Genomic DNA, 19,078 nt, shown 5'->3' on the forward strand with positions numbered 1-19,078 from the left:
ATGGCGGGTCGAAATTAGCATTGCATGCTGTAATCGGTCAAACCTAGTAAGATTTACCATGGGATTTATCTACTCTTGAAGAGTAATATTCTCTTAATGTGTTTGCCAATAAAAATGCCCCGTAATGCCACTACGTTTCGTGTGGAACTGAAAATTCAGGGGCGGAAAAACTATAAAATACTGAGTGATGGCAACTCCGCCAAAACAGCTGGGTGGATGAGATACCAACGAGGCCTTAAATTGAGAATTTTCAGTCCAATGACTGGGAAACAACGTTTAAAAATATTTTGCTGAGGTTATGCTTCCACGTTCCATATGAAGGTTTTGAAGGAAAAATACACTTTTTCGAGAAAAAAACTTGGATACCCAACAACTGACAACAGAATAATCAATAGAGTAAGAAGCGATTTAGGGCGTCCACGGACGCACCACTCAGCGGCGCCACCAAAGTGGTTTGCGCCAGCAATGCAAGGATGACACAAAGAAGTCAGCATGGAAGGGCTCATTGTAAAGAAGCATGCATACGAACCACTGCGTTCATGTACTTCCTTTACTGCTGAACAGGAATCGCCTGTGGGATTTGAAATCGGTCTGTGTGGCAGGGAACGCGATTGCCCGCCAGAGGTGGCGCCACTGCGTGGCGTGGAGCTTTCTCTCGCAGTGGTTGAGTCACGCCACAGGACGGAGGCGCCACCAGACCAGTTGTTCATTGGGTCTTGGTTTGTGAGGAACTTGATGTTGCATTTTAAGATGACGAGTTTTGATGCAGATCAGTTTATTATTGAAGTAGAAAAGCGACCGTCGATTTGGGACTCCAGGTGCGATGGATACAGCAATAAATTGACCAGAGGGGAGGCATGGGAGGAGCTGTGTTGCATTTTCGTGCCAGACTTCAAAGATATGGATTCGCTGAGGAAAAATAAAGCAGGTGTGTGTTTCTCTGTTGTTTTGATTAATATGTTTTCATTTGCAATACATGCATCGTTAATTTAAGACCATTTAAGGTATTTAAAGTAGCAGAAAATATGAATATTTTCAAGGCTTGATCTTTATAATAATTCATGCAAATAAAAAATAAGTTTCAGAAACTTAAATTTTTCAATACTTGTTTCTCCTTTCATACTAATAGAAAGGTAATGAATATTACTTCAATCACAATTATATATATATATATATATATATATATATATATATATATATATATATATAAAGTTATGAGTTATATGTCAACCAGAATTCTGATTTGTCACGGCAGAGACCCTAATTCACCAATATTAAAATGTAGTTCTATGCATAGACCTCCAATGCCAAAAATTCTGAAATAAATATTGGAATTAGCGAATGAAATTACATTGCTTTATTATCCATAGAAATTCTTGATGAAAAACGTCCTGTCTCACTCTCCTTTCCAGCCGTGGATCTGCAGCGGAAGTGGAAGAGCTTCAGAGACTCCTTCAGAAGAGAGCTGGCGAAGGTCCGGAAAGCCAAGTCCACCTCAGCAGCTGAAACCGGAAGGAAGGAATACATGTACTTCAAACAGCTGTTCTTCTTGCTGCCGATCTGCGAGGCGAAGCAGCAGCAGGAGGAGGAAGAGGAGGAGGAGAGGGTGTGGGGAAGGCCAGCCGAGGGGAGAAATCCAGGAGATGAGAGCCGGATATCCCCTCATGCACGCCGGAAGAGGAAATCGCCCCCTCCCGAGGACCAGCTTCTCCAGACTCCGACGAAAGCAGCGGGGAGGAGATCCCGAGAACCTCGTCCTCCTGTGCACCCGAAGAGGAGGAAAGCGCACCTTTCTGAGGAGCAGCTTCTGGCCGCGCTAGCAAGGAGCGTGGGGAGGAAGGCGCGAGAAAGGGACCTCGACGATCCAGACAGGCATTTTTTGCTCAGTCTCCTGCCTCACTTCAGACGCCTCCCGGACGACGTGAAGTTGGAGGTCCAGGGCGAATTCATAAACACCCTCAAAAGGTTCAGGCGAGAGGCTGCCTTCGACAGTCGGCTCTCCCCTCCCACCCACTTCCTCCCCGGCCTTCCTCCACAGACTTTCCCTCTCAGTAATGCGGGCCCATCATCGACCGAACCCCAACAGAACCTCGCTTCAGCCACGCATTGTCCTCGTGCCAACCCCCAGCCTTCGAAGTCCGCGGGGGCTCCGGTCGCATCGCAACCCCAGTCGACACGAACCCTCAGTCCCTCTCCCGAATCACCAGCGGCTTCAGAAGTGGCATCCCCGCGGTCGGATGGCTCAAGTATCTGTGATGATTATTTCCCTCATTAGATCTACGAGAACAAGGTCGTTGCTACATTTATACGAATGAAACTGTTATCTGTGAATAAAATTTTATACAGTAATGAAATTTTGTTTTCGGACATGACCCCAAAGTGTTTAATATAGTATTAATTTGTGAACAGCAACCAAAAGCAACTGATGGCCAGCCAATACCCGTTCTCCTAATTTTTATTTTGTCAGCGATGATTTCTTCGAAAGAAAAGAGAAATGAGAAGCCTCATCTTTACGTTGTACAGTAAAACCAGGATCATTGATTACATTTTATAAATCAGTGAAACTTTTCTGCAGCGAACCTCATAAGAGGAGCACCGCTGTGTAGGCCCACCTCAGTGGCTGCGCTCATTAACGCTTCCGAACGATTGCCTTTAATGTAAGAACCCTTAGTGACGACTGGCAACTGTCAATAAGGGTACTCACACAAGAACAAATTTCTTTCCAGCATTTCGGAAACAAGTACACGCGTTTCGCCCTCGGGGATGAGGCGAGTGGTCGCGGGCGAGAGAGCAGACGCGGCCGAGGGCGGGTATGGTGATGACGGCGATAGCGATTGGCGAGAGATCGATCAAAGTAGCAGACGCCATCGCAGAATGAGAGAGAGAGAGAGAGAGAGAGAGAGAGAAAGAGAAAGAAAGAAAGAAAGAATCCGAATGTCAAATGTGCGATAGGCTGGGAAGGTCGGGGAACTTCGAATGATAAATATTATTTTTTTCTACTTGCAAAATGAAATATTATTTTGGCTCGCTGCTTGTTTGTTTAAAAGGTTGTTTCGGTGTGGTTTGGGGCCTGGTATGAATGGAGCATTGTATTTGCAGTCGCTTGTTAGAGTAAAGCTTTATACTCCGATGAACTGGTGAAATGGGTCGGTTTTTCATGAGTTGGTTTATTTTGTTATTCGTCCGTGAAACATTGTCTCCCTTGTCATTTGGCAGGGAGTCATGGAACCAGCACAGTAACCCACGACTACAAGAATACATCATAAAGTTTGGCCATTATCAGAGTTTAAAACCCAAGAAAACTATAGATAACGTGCTAGATATCCTTAGCTTTAATGATAAACTATGGGAGTGTATACTTTGGACAAGTTCAGAGTGAATCAGCAATGGGAAGCTTGGCCGATCCGATCCGTAATCAGCTGCGTAAACGGGTCAGCTGTTCCAGGAGAGAGGAGATCGATAAGTATAAGCCTTGCGGAAGATCATTCGTGTCGGCCCGATAGACCTACGGGGATTCGCGGTTAAGGGGTCCTGTGGCTAGAAACGACACGGGTCCACGGCCGCAAAATCCCGTGGCAATCATTCGGACGCTCATTGTAATGCAACCCGAAGCGAGGCGAGCGTGCGAGGCGAGAGTCGGGGCTGCAGTTCCCTCGGGTTGAGACTCAACCGCAAGTACATAGTTGAGACTTCCGTGCTTGGTTATTAGCTATCTGTGTTTTGGGCTCGCGTGATAGGCGAGACCTTGAGGTGTGTCTGGAAGGAAAGCAGACAGACAGAAGGGCACCACGTTAAGTCTCATTCATATTTTATTGCGGCTGATTAAACTTGATGATGCGAGCCAGAGGGAGCACCATCCCATTCGTCCTTGCACAATTGATGAACCTGTCACAGTAGCGCTTGTCGAAATCGCTTTCCTTCTGCTGCGCGATTTGTTTTCTGGCATTCCTCCATCTCGCCATGCGGGGGGAATGATATTAGCTCGATTATATTTCCAGGCGGGAGAAAACCTTCGCAGTACGAGGCTTCGTATTCTCCACGGGGCAATTGAAGCCGTGTCTCTCCTCGCACCGCTCGTCTCCATCTCGTCAAGCTGGGTAGCCTCGCTGAAGGGGATCGTGCACTCTAATGAGCGTGGGCCGGGGCGCCGCTCTTCTCTTTTTTTTTTACGACACCCATTCCGGAGATGCAGGTTCCACTTTGTTTGGGAAAGTTTGGTCATTTGATCGCCAGGCTGTTTGGTTAATTTTGCTTAGGGTTTATCCCATTCTGCTCCTGCGACGTGCTTGCTGTATGGCGGGTTCGGTAACGCTGCAATGAGGGACGGCTTATTGGCGTGTGGTAACAATACAATCGAGAAGTAGAGACCGAGCATAGTTGGGATGGCTCTGTGCAACCGCACTCCCTGATCTGCCGGGAGATGGCCAGTCTCTGCCAAACTGGCGGTGTGGAGATTCTCTTCGATTTTCATTATTTACTCGAGTGTTCCTCTGATTTTTCAACCTGACATTTTCAGTTCATTGAGGGCAATTTCACGAATCGAAAGGTTGTCTGACCCTCTCCGATCGTATGCTCCTGCTTAATTAAAACCCTCATTTATGCATGTGGTGAAGAAATGCGCTATCTGGCAACTCTTCCCGAGGAAGAAAATATCAGCTGGGTTGCCATAGCAACGAGACGCCGGCGGGGTCGATCAACAAGGATGCGGAGGGTGTGAATTGTTCACCATCGCTCCAGGGTACACATGCCTGGCTGGTATAGGAGGTGTGTGTGCGTCGGGGAGGGGTTGGTTGGGAAATGCGTGGGGTGTAGGAGGGGTGGGGGTGGGTGGGAGAGAGCAGAAAGGAATGCGGGTGTCGACTAGAGAATAAATAGTTACAAAAGCGAAATGAAGAGTCTTTCACATACATATATATCGCCTAGCTATTGGTTACCCAAGAGGGTTTCACCTCCACCACGCGCGCGGTGCCACTTGGCCGCATGCCCGTGAGCTCTCTGTGACCAGAGGACCTGTGGAATATTTGATAAATGTCTCTCCACTGAATGATTCACGGCGGGATCGTTATTTTAGGCTCTGGTTACGTTCGCATGAGACTGAGAGGCGGTCGCTTCTGAGGGACTTAAACATCGATTTCTATAAAAGTCACATTGGTAAAAAAAAAAAAAAAAAAAACGAGAGCGCCTGAACATATCTATCCGATATGTTAAATTTTATGTCATACTTAGTGATCTATCTTAATATTTCTGGCTTATAATTAGACCGCCCTGCCTCTCAAAAAATAACACTGGGAACGGTGTGACGATGGAAGTAATTGAGCCGAGGAGGGGAGAGGAGGAGGGGGTGGCAAGCGGGAAGGGAGGTGGAAGCTCTCGGAACGCGGTGCCTCTGGGTCACTAAACAAGTCCTCCCATACACCCAGTTATCGAGCGCTTGGCAACGGGCGGCGGGAGCGGTGGCTGCGGGTGTCCTGTGAACCGCGGGCCGACCTGCGGGAATGTATGGCGTAAAATGATTTCGGGGAGACCTTGACCTTCCTAGCCAAGCACATGGATACGAATGTGTATAGACATACATATACGTATACATACAGTTACTCATATTCATACGCACGCACACACCCACTTTCACTCACTTGCAGGCACACACGAGCGCACACGCACGCACACACACTCGCACTCACATAACAGCATTTATAACACTTTCCACAAATTTTATTCCATGGTCGTGTGCGATGGAGAGAAAATGTGGGCGACTTTTCAGCGGGGAAAGGTTACAGGTCTGCATTTTGCATTTCGTTATATAAGGATAGTAAATGTGTCTTTATACCTTTTGGCTATTGTTATATTTATCATTATTATTGTTATTTTTTTATTATTATGATGATGATGATGAAAAGAAAAAAAATGAAAAGGTGTAATAAGGGTTTTGAATACAATTTAGATAAAATTAAGTCTTCTTCAGAGGGGATTCGTCCGTCACGCATCGCTGCATATCTATCTCCTGCATCTTTTTTCTTCGCAATATCTCGAAATAGCAAACAGCTTCCCAAACTAGTAATGCAAATTGAAAACAAAAGAAAAACAAAATGTCATTCTTTGAAAAAACAAAAAAACAATTGCTACACAAGGTCCTTGAACTCTTATCATTTGCTACAACATTTTGGCCTTGTGCAGTACTGGCGTCGAAGCCATAACTGCCGCTGCAATTTATATAAAAAATTGCACGGGGGCCGTCGGGGGGGGGGGGGGGAGAGCGTAGGTGTTTGGCTCTTGGCAGTTTGGTTGAGTGATGCTTCTCAGGTGACAGTGGCGTTCTTATGTTGAAGCGGCATTGATTCACTGTGGGTGTGTAGGTTGAGGGAAGGTGGGTGATGATGGGGTGGGGGCTTGTGCGTGTGTGACAAAACTGATGTATTTTAATAACATATTCAATGTTATTAAGAGTCCAATGGTTTTCTCTCCTCTATTCTCTTTGCTTGGTCTATAAATATCTTAACTTCCTCGACATCAATTTTCCTAGATTTGGGTTTTGATTAAGCAAGCGTGATCACTCGCAGCCTTCAAGTTATTTGTAACACTATGGATGAAACGGCTTAGAATTTAATGTATGGTATTATCTGTATTGTTTTATCAGGCAACGTTATCATGAATCATGGTGGACTAATACTTTTGTGACCTAATTCTGAGACTATAAAATAGTTTATTGTTTACCTATCTTGTCATAAATCACATTGTTCCATATACCAACATCAGCCTTCGTACATGTACACACATCCCCCGTGTACATCAGGAATGGTAATGAAAAGAAACGCACCAATACGTGTCCTGCTTCTGGCATCGAACGCCAGCCCGGAGATAAGTGAGAGGCTGGGTGTGCACGTGCGGAGGGTCACGCATATACTCCCGTCGGGCTTTGAGAGCACTGAGGGCTGAAGATTCCCCTTATGGTGTGTGTTTGTCTCTATTCTACGTGTCGGTCGTGCTTTTGTGTGATTGGTAGCTGTATGATTATGGTTTCTCTTTGGAATGTCGTGGTGTAGGAAGTTTGTAATACGATTCGAACGCTTTCATTGACGTTCGACCCCAGTGACCCCGGGTCTTTGTTTTTCTTTTTCCTTCTCTAGTTATTTTCCATTTTTTTCCTATTCAGGTGTCGTTGTCCGCAGAGAGAGCTGGGGGATCGCCATTGACGTCCCATGACGGTCGCTCTCTGTTATGTTAACCGATGAAAACTTGTTTAATAACGGTATTGTTCCCAGGTGTGAAGAGGGCCTTCAGGTGAGACATTCCTACATAAAATCGAAATCGGTTACAGGGTAATCTTGTACATTCTATGAATACGACTATGATAACTCCTCTGAGATAAGGCAGGTAGAATTTGGTTTTAAAATATCTGCTTATTGGAACCATCGTGTGACTAGGTAAATGCAAGAGTTTGTGATTTCCACTAGGCAGGCTGTAGGAGCTATACTGATGTCTGGAGTTGCTGGTTTGTAATTATTGGATTGTCTGTCGTTGAGGTACAGAGATGGTGGTTGGTTTATTTTCAGTTAAGCGTAATGACTCTATGATAGGACCGTGCGTATTTCGATGTGAAAAGGAAAGCGGATTTGGTCGGTGGTTTGGCGAGAAAATTTGAATAAAATCGCCGTTTGGTACATCCTAAAGTCGACCGGCCCGACCAGCTGATTGGAGGTGCCAGTTACGCATTTACCGTTCGTAATATATTTTCCCAACGGTTATGGCCTAAAAATTGAGATATTTGTAAGCGACGTACGCGTAAATCTTCGTTGTAGTGATTTTCCGTTCGAAAGCACTTGAAAGAGGGGTGCAAGTCAAGCAGATAATGATATAATTGTAAGACTAACTGGGACCCTGATCTGCCAAATATGTCTGAAGTGTTGCCAAAATCAACGATTAGATTATTATCAATATAACGTTTATCCGAAGTAAAAATAGTAGCTCCATCTCATTATCCAAAGTGTGTAGATAGTTAGAACAACCACAGGAACCAACGATTAACCTCCAAATACAAGAAATTAAATATCCAATTCCGAGATATTATTCCATACAGATCCGGCCGCGGTTTCCAGTTAGTGTTTAAAGGGAAGGTCACAACAGGGAAACAGCCTGGCAGCTTTTGTGTCCAGAAGCGTGAAGGAGACTTGGAGACTTTTTGAGACTTTCTCCGGGCAAATAAGCAGCCAGTTTTCTTGTTTACTCAGTGTGGTGGTGTTCTTTTGGGATTTATGAGTGCGAGAATGGTCGCGCCTTGGATAATTAACCGTCGGAGCTTCGAGGTAATGTATGGAGGCGAATTCCATGTTATTTTTTTGGTCAGAAATGGCGTGGAAAGTGTCCGAACTGTGCTTGATTTTCGGGGGACTGGGTCGGTGGCAGTGATTGGTGAGAAGTGTGGTGACGTCATGTTTTTTTCTCTTCGCTTTATATCTCTGATTTAACGGAAATTCCAGAACCAAATGCTCGCTTAACGGGTATAACAGTGGGGGTAGTTTGACAGATCCCTACACCTGGATGGTAGGGGCTAAGGTGTTACTAGATGTAGGGATGCGATTTCACCCTTTCATCACCCATCGTAGGCCTAGGAGAGCGTGTATGCGTTGTGCAAGACCAGTTATTTGCATCGTACTAGGTCTGTACAAGGCTAGGGTTTATGACGCATGCCTGTCTCCACAACAAATTTTTCTTATCAAAATTCTGTGAGCTTTTGAAAAGTGAGAGTTATTAAGTTATTCTACCACTTTTTAGGTGTTTCAACCTTCAAACATTCTTGATGATTTAGGGTCTGTATATTTTATTAAGATCATAAAAATGTGTTTTGTGTAGGCAGTGTTATGCCTTGATTTGGGATTCAATTGAACGCCTATTATTCAATATATCTTGAAGTTTTGTTTGTGTGATGAATATAAATATCTTTAGTAATCTTTTCTGTAAATGTAGGTGTTATTGGAAGATATATTTCAGTGTCCTAGGATGCATTAGGGAAGTTCTTGGAAGGAGCTATTATATTTTTCAGATTATTAACCATTCTTATTTACAATTGAATAATTAAAAAAACCAGTTTGATTCTGGTCAATCATTATATGAAGGATAGTTAAGAATTGTAAGAAAGATTCTGGTTGTAGCTTCATTGAAGAATGCAAGAATATAAGGGAGATGTCTTGGCATCTTTAAAATGCTGTACTTGTAAGAAATGTTTGAAAAATTTATTGAGTTTTGATCCAACATAATCTGATGTGTGCTATTGGTTTTGTAAATATCAGTTGCTTTACTAATCTTTTATCTGCTTTTATCCATTAGTTTATATGCATTACATACTAATCTAAGCAGATGCCCTTGCAGAATGTGGGTATTGGGGCAAAAACATCAACACACTAAAAGCACTCAGAAAACACATGCCTCTGCCAAGGCAATAGGATAATAATGATAATTAAAGCGTTAAAATGTTCCTAACTCACAATGCTAATGATGATAATGATAGTTACCCAATTGCTGTGTGGCAATAGGGGTAACTATTGATGCAGTCACTTAAAAGTCCCCTGGATCCGGATGATGGCATCTAAGTTGGGCAAAGATACAACTGGTAAAAAATTCATAAAAATCTGTTCATGACTTTTTGAATTATAGTGCTTATTAACAAACTAACTAATGGTTTAAAATCATAACCACCTTGACAAAGGTAAAAAGGTGTTTACATGTGAATAGAGACACTTAACAAGCACTTATACAAACCAGCGTGTTGCTATTTCATGCAAAATATCAATATCTTATTGATCAGTAATTTTACTAAAAAAAATTCTTGCCAGATTTTTTGTATCTCCCTTTGAGTTGTTTTGGGACTGGCACAAGGTCTTAAGATGTGTTTTATTTCACATATATTCTTGTATACATTAACCTATAGATGTATGTATACTTACATATGCATATCCATATACTATGCATGCAAACTGCTCCTATAGAATTTTTTTCTCGCCTTATATGATCAGTAAAATGGCAGATAAATTACACCAAAGTTAATGAAGCACTACAGATTGTACTTTTATATTTCATCTTGTATAAATGCATAAAAAACTTATATATATTGCATGCACACTTAAATCTCATGTTTTACTCTTTGCGTTTTACAAAATGATCCCAGAATATTCTGAATACTTCACCATTAAAGAAGCCAAGGGACAATAAGCTTTAAGAACACAGATGTGATGGATTTGTTTTTTATATTTTCTTTAGATATAATATATTGTAAAATAAATCTGGGATGATTATTTCACAAGATTTTTTATTTAAAAAATATTCTATATTACTTTTACCGCGAACTTGGAGACTATATATGCATCACATGAAGTGGGATGCAGGCTTCATGACCCATAACGTGCTGTTGGAAGTAGAGTTCCGTTTACCAGAGAATTTCAGTAGTTTTAATACAAGAGAAAGGAGGGGGAGGCAGACAGACAGACAGACGGGCAGGCAGCCGATAAGGCGGTGAGAGAGAAGCAGACTAAATGAGAAATTCTTTTCCCTCAATCGAAAAAGATATTAAAGTTATTGATAACATTGTCAGCATCGCTGCGAAGTAGGCCCGAAAGAAAATAATCAAACATGTTTGTTAATTCTTTGACTCGCAGGCGATTTCCCAAGCGCAAGAACGCGTTGACAAGCAGCATCATTGCGAGTCATTTTGCTTGACTCTGCTTGGGAACAATTTGCAATTTTTTTATCGTAAGTTTTTTTTTTCATTAATCCCACACAGTATGCTCTTTCCTGGTAATATTTTGTTCCCGACCATTCCTTTCCTTTTCTGCTTTTTTTTTTTTTGGCAGTAGTGAGAGTTTTCACCTCGTTCGATCGCGTGCAGTTTAAAGGTCATCAAACTCTCTCGCACCACATGACGTTCACTTTTTGACAGGTGCCGCAACGCTGGGCCGACGCGGGTTGCAATATAGGCCTACTTTGCGCGTGTGAAGGTCTGCTGTATTTAATGGCGGCGGTGGTGATGACTTGATGATGGAGTTGGTTTGGATGAGGATGTCGGTGGCCGTGTAATTGGCGATAGTGTGGCCGATGTTGATGTTACTTAATGCTGATGATGAATGTAATGATGATTGTTACTTTTTTTATGATTGTGTTGCATGAGTAAATGATTATTCTATTGTGATCGTTTTGGAATGATGACTGTAATGATTGTGAGCTTCCGTTAATGGTTATCATTATAGTTATGATCTCCTTGATGATGACCGTATCGGAAATGTTAATGAGGGTAGCTGCCATGTCAACAGCACCGACACGATCCGTAACCGATGACTCACCCAAGGGAAATTCCCGAGAGCTCGTAGTTTCTCTTCCTTCTTTCCTCCTTCTCCTCATTATTATTATTATCATCATCATAATCATAATCATCATCATCATTCCTCCTCCTCTTCCTTCTCTTCTTCTTTCTCCTCCTCCTCCTCCTCCTCCTCCTCCTCCTCCTCCTCCTCCTCCTCCTCCTCCTCCTCCTCCCCCCACTTCCTTCCTCCTTCCAAGTAAGGGAGGTGAAGAAACCCAAACCGACATCGACCACAGTCAGAAGAGGAGGAGGAGGAGGAGGGGGAGGGGGAGGTTATTTTGCGAGCTGCCGTTGCCATCGCCACCGCCGCCGCCGCCGATAACGTTTTGTTCAAGAGGTGCCGCCGCCGCCGCCGTGGTGTTATTTTGGGTGTCGTGTCCTCTCTTTCGTGGCACTGATTGGCTGGCGGTGGCACTGCGGGCTCATCGGGTTTTGTTTATGGGTTGTTTGGGATTTGTATATTTATTTATGGATTTGTTTTATTATTTGTTATATATACATATACATATATATTTTTTTTCTTTTTTTGGGGGGTGGGTGGGTTGTGTTTGATATTGATGTATCTATTTTAGCTTGTCTGATGGTTCTATGGAATTTTATTTTAGATTGTTATTTTGATCCTCTTTTCTTTTGCCATGATTAATAATAATCCTGTTACTCTTACTCCTACCACTGTTGCTGCAGCTGCTTGTAAGTCAACCACAACTATGGCCATTAGCTAAGATTCCTCCTTTGAAAGAGATTTGCTTTACAACCCTGTACTTGCTGGCTGCGACACCCAAGGATTTCATTAAGAGTTGAACTGTTAATTCGGGTGCTTAGCGTGGCAGGCGGTCCGATCTGCGTTTATTTGTTCATTCGGAGAAGGTTGGAGCGTCTCCAGGTTCATTTTGGGTTGTTGTTCTTGTTGTTGCTGCGGCTGTTATTTTGGTCGTCTTTGTGATATTTGTGATCTTTATCTTTATCTTTTATATTCGTCCTTGTCCATCGGCATATGTATCGTAATTGTTGATTTTTATTTATATTTTTTATTCTTTGTTTTTATGTTACTTATGATTATCATCATCTACATTAATTTTATTATAGTTATTATTTTCACCCCTCTCATGATCCCATTATGTTTTGATTAATAGTAGTATGCATTTACATTGATACAGGAAAAGTTTATATTTAAGAAAAGAATTAATTACCATTATTATAACTTTCGCTACTCCTACTAATTTATGTATTTAAACAACTCTGATAATTGAGTCTGAAGTGGGTTGGGTATAAATGGGATTTTTTTCCGCCTTGAGGATGCTGCAAAAGAGCTGTTGGGAGATGCTTTTGATGATGCCCAAGGGATGAGTGGCACGGGAGGTAAGGGGCTGGAGGGGGCGAGGAGGGGAGGATGGAGGACAGGTGTGTTGGTGTTGTGTGTTCTGCGGGTAGGTGGGAGGGAGGGAGGGACGGAGGGACGGAGGGGGGTTGGAAGAGAGGGAGGAGGGAAGGAGGGAAGGGAATGGGAGGGAGTAGAGGAAAAGAAGGAATAGAGAGAGGGCGTAGGGAATAGAGACAGAGATCGATGATGGAAGAACGGAGGGATGAAGGAAAGGATGGATGGAAAGGAAAGGGAGGATGATAGGTAAGGAACAGAACAGAAAATGGGGAGCTGAGAGGTAGGGAAACGCGATTCTCGTTAAGAAAGGGAGGGCGATAATTTTAGACTACACCACAGTGCCCGGATGGCGGTAGCGACTTGCAAAAGGTGTGTGTGTGTGATTGCGTTGGAGGGAGGGATGGGGGGGTGGATGGAGGTTAGGAGAGGGCCTGGTTATCGATTCTACATTTACTCTCCCACCGCGGAAGCTGCACGGCCTCGCTTGGCCTCGCTTGGCCAGGTCTAATGTCTATTGGCCTGGCCTGGCTTGGCTTGGCTTGGCCTGGCTTGGTGTGAGTCGGTGGCGCTGGCTGGGTTCGGTTGCCATCGTGACCTGCTCGGCCGCCCCCGCCCCCGCCCCATCGCTCCCGTCGCTTCACTCTGCTTGGGCTTTGCCTCGTCGCTCCGCTTCTTGTTCTTAGATTTATTCCTTCCCTTTATCTTCCACTTCGTCGAGGTCGCCGTCTTCGTCGTCTTCGTGCTCCTTCTCCTCTTTGTCCTCGTCGTCGTCTTCCTCCTTCTCCTTGTACTCGTCTTCCTCCTCTCTCCCCTTCCTCCTCCTCCTCCTCCTCCTCCTCCTCCTCTTCCTCCTCTTACTCCCTCCTCTTCCCCTTCCTCCTCCTCCCTCCTATTCCCCTTCCTCCTCTTCCTCCTCCCCCTCTCCTCCCCTTCTCCTCCTTCCCCTTTTACCTTTCCCTCTCCTCCTTCCCCCTCCTCTCACCCAAACCTCTTGACAATTACTTCCGTGTTATAAGAGGACAGGGGTAAGTGTTGGAGGAAGGAGGAAAGGGGAGGCTGTAGTAGGTGTGAGAGTATGGGGAAGGGGAGGAGGAGAAGATGAAAGAGGGAGAGGAGTAGAAGTAGGAGGAGTAGAAGTAGCAGGAGGAGGAGGAGGAGAAGGTGGGAGAAGGAGAGGAGGAAGAGGAGAAAGAGAAGCTGAAAGAGAGAGGGGAGGAGGAAGAGTAAGAAGTAAAAAATGAAGGGAGTAAGCGATCAAGGGGAGGCGTTTTCGCTTGGTTTGAACGTGATTTGAATGCTTTTGCCTTTGGTGATTGATCGTTGGGTAAAATAAATGGCATGGGATTTTTTATTACCTCTTTTTCATTGATTATTTATATCAGTTAAGTTTAGGTGTGTAGTTTTTGGCGTATCCGTATTTAAATATTTTTTTGAAGTACGTCATTCCACTAGGGAAGGGCTCTGGGTTGAATTTATGGACCAGGCGGAGCGTTGCTTGTCATTGATTGCGGACTGGTTAACACGAGAATGCTGCAGCTCTCTCTCCCTTCCCACCCTCTCTGGCTCTTCTCTTTATCTGTGTATGTCTATCTACTTTCATTTTTATTGTTTATATACTTTTTTTCCCCGGTTAAATTTGTCCTGTCTTTTTCCCCTCTCCATTTCTCTTTCGTCTTCCTTTCTTCTCTCCTTTCCTCCCTTCCTCCCTCCCTCCCTCTCGTTCTCCTTCCGTCTTTCCTCCCTTCTCCTCCTTTCTTTCCTCTCCTCCTATCCCCCTTTCCTCCCTTCCTCCATCCCTTCCCGCCTCCGCCTTTTCCTCATCCTTCCCTCATCTCCCCGCCCCCTCCATTCCCCGTCTTTGTCTTCCAAAGGAATTATTTATCCAACACAAACTCACAATCCACAAAGCGAGCGAAGTAAAGGTGATATCACGTAATGCGTCTGGTTGTTGCAAGATTATGTTCACGAGTGCCGGTCTTGCAATCGTTGCTTTAAAAGCCTTGTTCGCGGGAGGCTATCTTTATATATATATTTTTTATGGCATTGCAGGTGTCGTTATGTAATGCGGCACATTTTTTCTTTAATCCAGTTCATTGTCTGTGTTAATTTGTGCTTACTCACTTTGATAATGATGTTAGTGGTCGATTCCATTACGTGTGTGATTGACTGACAAGATCAAGTGTCTTGCCTTGATGAGATATCTTCAAGGTGCCTTATCTTTCCTTAGGAGGAGCTCACTGTCAGTTCTGTGGGATATTGATTTATTACTGTCACTATTATTGCTGTTTATCAGTTTTTCTTTTATTGTTATTTTTTTTATTTGTGCGTGTATGTGTTGGGAATTAGACTGTGGAAAGGGAAAATGCTGTGTTCGTTATATTCGTTTTATATTGTTTTGTTTGTCTTGATTGTTATATTTATCTCTGCGCTTGTTACTTGCACCCTTTTGTGCCTCGTCGGTGTGTATTTATGGGGTGATGTCAGGCCTACAAATAACTCTTACGTGGTCTTTCATCCTGGTGCTTCGCTGATTTCCGTGGCTTTTGCTTCAGAGAATTCCAAGAGCATTGGACCTCTCCTGTTTCAGAGTTGGTTTTCTTTCTTTTCTCATTTGTGGGTATTTATGTTCTGATTTTAATTCGTGTTTGTAAACTGTTTTATTTTGTCTCTTGTTGTGTCCTTATTTCTCTCCACTCCTCTCATCTCTGCTTCTCTCTGCTTGCGCCTCTCTCTTCTCTCTGTACTCTCCTCTCATCTCATCTTCTCTCTGCACTCTCATCTCATCTCTCTCCTCTCCCCTCATTTCCTTTCTTTCCTCTTTACTCTCCCCTCCCCCCTTTTCCTCTGTTCTCATCTTTCCTCTCCTCTCCACCCTTTTCCTCTGTTCTCATCTTTCCTCTCCTCTCCACCCTTTTCTTCTGCTCTCCTCTTTCCTCTCCTCTCATGTCGTCCCTTACCATCATCTGATCTCTTCCTAGCTCTCTCTTCCCCTTTTCCTCTCATTGCCTCCGCTCTCTTCGTCCTCTGTTCCCCTTTCACTCTCATCGCCTACGCTCTCTTCGTCCCCTCTCCCTATCTCTCTCTTCGTCCCTTCCCCCTATCTCTCTCTTCCCCTTTCCCTCTCATCGCCTACGCTCTCTTCGTCCTCTCCTCCTCTCGATTTCCTTTCCCCTCCCCGTCCCCCCCCCTCTCACCCCCACTACGTTCGGTCGAGTTGAGCGAGAGTTTGCAAGCACGCCGGGCGACTCCTGCCTTAAAGCAGAATGTGCAGATGCAGGCCACTTGCACACGCTCGGGCTGTCGGGTGTAAACATTTATGGCCGGCGCTCGGTCTGTTGTGATGGCGTGTCTCGTTCCCTGCCTCGTTTGTGCTTTTAATGATTAGAGGAGGGATGAATAGGAGGGGGGGGGATTGGGGATTTATGAGGACAGGGGGGGATTGGTTGAGGGGGATGTTTTGATTGGGTTTGGGGTTGGGTTTTAGGGGGTGGGTGATGGATTGTGCAGGTTGCGTAGATAGTTTCGTTGAAAGCGAATTGGTATGTGTGTGTGTGTGTGTGTGTGTGTGTGTGTGTGTGTGTGTGTGTGTGTGTGTGTGTGTGTGTGTGTGTGTGTGTGTGTGTGTGGATATAGCACCTCTGCATGTCGACACGTCACACGAGGCGGCGGAGGGGTGTCAGATTCGCAGACAGGTGTGTATATTTAGCTTCCTCTGGCAGGCGATTCTAGAACACGGGCGAGGGAGGGGTGGAAGGAGGGAGGGAGGGAGGCAGGGAGGGAGGCTGACGTAAGGGCTGTGCGGTGCGGTGGTCGACATGAGTCATGAAGAGAGAGAAAGACGGAAGGAGGGAGGGAGGGAGGGAGGGAGAGATAGAGAAAAAGAGAGAGAGGCTTTTCCCAGGTCGGGCTAGCATGACGGCGCAGTTCGCTCGCCTCCTTCGATGAGGAGGGAAGGGTTAAATGGGGGGGGGGGGTCATTGGATGCTGCATGACGGTAGCTCTTCACTGGTGTGTGTGCGTTTGTGTGTTCGTTCGTGTGCGTGGGCTTGTGCGTATGTGTGACTGTGTGAGTATTTAAACATGCATGTGCATATTTTATTTAGGTGTGGATGTGCGCGTATGTGTGCATTTTTATGTATGTACCTGTGAATTTTTAGGTGTGAATGTGTGCGCCTGTGTGTATGTTTATTTGTAGGGAAGTTGGCTGTGTGCCAGTGCGTTTAGGGCGCTTCCGCCGGCGAGTCCCCCCCCCCCTCGTGGGAGCGCTCATGGTCTCGCCCATGGAACGAGCCTGTCGGATTTCGGGAAATGGAAGCCGTGTTATTGGGGATTTACGGGGCGCGAGGCCGACGCTGCACTCCGAAGTGAACTGATTGCGCGTGTGTGTCTGTGTATCTTTGTCTTTGTGTCTGTCCGTTTTACTTAGTTATATATAGATTCGTTTGCGTGTGTGTTATCTTGCACTCCATTGTTGGTTCCCATTATGCTGTGCATGTATGTGTGTCCAAGCGCGTGTGCGCGCGAACGCGTCCCTTCACCTTTCCGGCCTGCAGCTACGCGACACGTTGTTGGAGCGGGGCCAGGCGGGGGCGCCGCGCGGCCTCCCGGGGAAAAACTTGATCGGGCCGACCCTCTCTTCACCCCGCCGCCTCGCCCACCTTCTCTTCGTCGTCAACTGCTGATTCTTCTTACTTTTCCTGTTGTATTGCTATTTGGATGTTGTCATCCTTGCTATGTTGTTGTTTCTTTTCTTGTTACTCTCTCATTCTCGTGCACTTCATCACTATCATTGTAATTTGCAAATTATTTCTTTTGTGTTTTTGCTTTTCATCCTTCCCATATAATGCCTCCTTCACTAATACCTCCACCTCTCCTATCCCCTCCCTTTATCCCCAATCTCCTATCCCCTCCCTTTATCCTCACTTCTGCAGCCTACCTGAAGTGCGGCCATTCCGTGCTCACCCCCGCGCGCGTGCTTTCTGTTCCGCCCCCGGTGCAAGGCCCGCCTCCCCCTCTCTCCCCCAATCGCCAATCCTTGTCCCCGTGACCCCTTACCCCCCGCCCCCCTGTCCCTGCCTTCAGTCCCCTTCCGTGGGTCCTACTCCCCCTACCCCCCAGTTCTCTTTCATGGCACCATCTCGTCTCACGATCCCCTTTCCATGACCTCATCTTCATTCTTCATCTCTCCTCCAAGGCCCCCCCCCCCCCATCTACCGCTTTCCTAGTCCCCTTCCGTGGCCCCATCCGCTTAACTAGACCCCCTTTCCTGCCCTTCTCCCTCCCCCTCCCTCTCCCCCTCTCCCGTCTTCCAACTCTCCTTCATGACTCCATCCGCACTGTACCCCTCAGCCCTCCCCTCCTCTCCTTTCATCTTCATCTTCCCTCTCCTTCTCTCCCCTCTTCTTCCCTCCCTTCCCCTCCCCTCCGTCCATGTTACTCCATGACCCGCAGTTGCTCTGTTCTATTCTGTGTGCTTGCTCACCTGCCTGCCTGCCTGCCTGTTTGCTTGCTTGCTTGCTTGCTTGTGATCTTGCCATGTTATGAGGCGTTGTGGTGACTGCGGTTGTCGTTTGCCTCAGTGTAGTCGTGCTTGCGGGGGTTGAAGGGGGGGGGAGGTGAGTTCTCCGATTGAGGATTTGTTGTTTGAGATGTTGAGAAGTTGCGAGGGTGTGTGTTTTTTTTCTTAATGGTGGTTGTTATAGGGGGGTGCTGATGCAGTTGACATTGATGATTATTGAGGGTGATACTTTGAGATGGCGTTTTTTTTACTTTTCATTTCGGCGATGTTATTATTATTATTATTATTATTATTTTTTTTTTTATTATTACTATTGTTATTATTATTATTACTATTGTTGTTATTATTATTACTATTGTTATTGTTATTATTATTATTACTGTTACTATTATCATAATAATAATAATTATTATTATTGTTACTATAATTATAATTACTTTTATTGCTATTATTATTATTATTATTATTATTATTATATTATTATTATTTTTAGTATTATTACTATTATCATTGTTACTATTATTATTATTACTATTGTTATTATTACTATTGTTATTATTATTTTTTTATGCATATTAAGTATTGCTTTGTACACTTTGACCCGGAGTGAAACCCCGTGACCTATAGAGTGACCTATTATCGAGTGCCCCTTTCAGAGAGGCTGATTGGGAAGTGTATTTGCATTGTACCCATTTATCAGGAGGACACGTAGGTGATACTGGTCTCTCTCCTTTTCTTTTTGTTTCTATTTCCTTTTTTTCTTGTTCTTTTCATTTCTCTCTCTCTCTCTCTCTCTCTCTCTCTCTCTCTCTCTCTCTCTCTCTCTCTCTCTCTC

The 19,078-nt window shown here is 44.8% G+C and overlaps 2 protein-coding genes across 8 annotated transcripts in view; both read left to right on the forward strand.

Annotated features, from left to right (window-relative positions):
• LOC113807867 (serine/threonine-protein kinase VRK1) overlaps positions 1–19,078 on the forward strand; it is a 107,220-nt gene that overhangs the window by 8,250 nt on the left and 79,892 nt on the right. For 2 of the 7 annotated variants that reach the window (XM_070123488.1, XM_070123485.1), the window contains exon 1: positions 8,091–8,300. The exons of 2 other annotated variants lie outside the window; for them this stretch is intronic. The gene's annotated coding sequence lies outside the window, so the exon portion shown is untranslated. Of the gene's footprint in view, positions 1–6,873; positions 6,948–8,088; positions 8,301–8,505; positions 8,654–19,078 lie in introns of those variants that run through there. 3 more of the 7 variants (XM_070123489.1, XM_070123490.1, XM_070123486.1) reach the window with 3 other exon arrangements.
• LOC113807863 (uncharacterized) lies at positions 390–2,354 on the forward strand. Its single transcript, XM_027359166.2, has 2 exons — positions 390–928; positions 1,413–2,354. The coding sequence occupies exons 1-2, from the start codon at positions 493–495 to the stop codon at positions 2,273–2,275; spliced, it is 1,299 nt and encodes a 432-aa protein (XP_027214967.2). The 5' UTR covers positions 390–492; the 3' UTR covers positions 2,276–2,354.

The sequence above is a fragment of the Penaeus vannamei genome, chromosome 7 (genome assembly GCF_042767895.1).
Source record: "Penaeus vannamei isolate JL-2024 chromosome 7, ASM4276789v1, whole genome shotgun sequence".
NCBI classification, from domain to species: domain Eukaryota; kingdom Metazoa; phylum Arthropoda; class Malacostraca; order Decapoda; family Penaeidae; genus Penaeus; species Penaeus vannamei.

Coding starts and splice junctions, on each gene's coding strand:
- LOC113807863 (XM_027359166.2), top strand. CDS start 493: ATGGAAGGGCTCATTGTAAAGAAGCATGCATACGAACCACTGCGTTCA. Junction 929..1,412: donor GCTGAGGAAAAATAAAGCAG/GTGTGTGTTTCT, acceptor TCTCCTTTCCAG/CCGTGGATCTGCAGCGGAAG.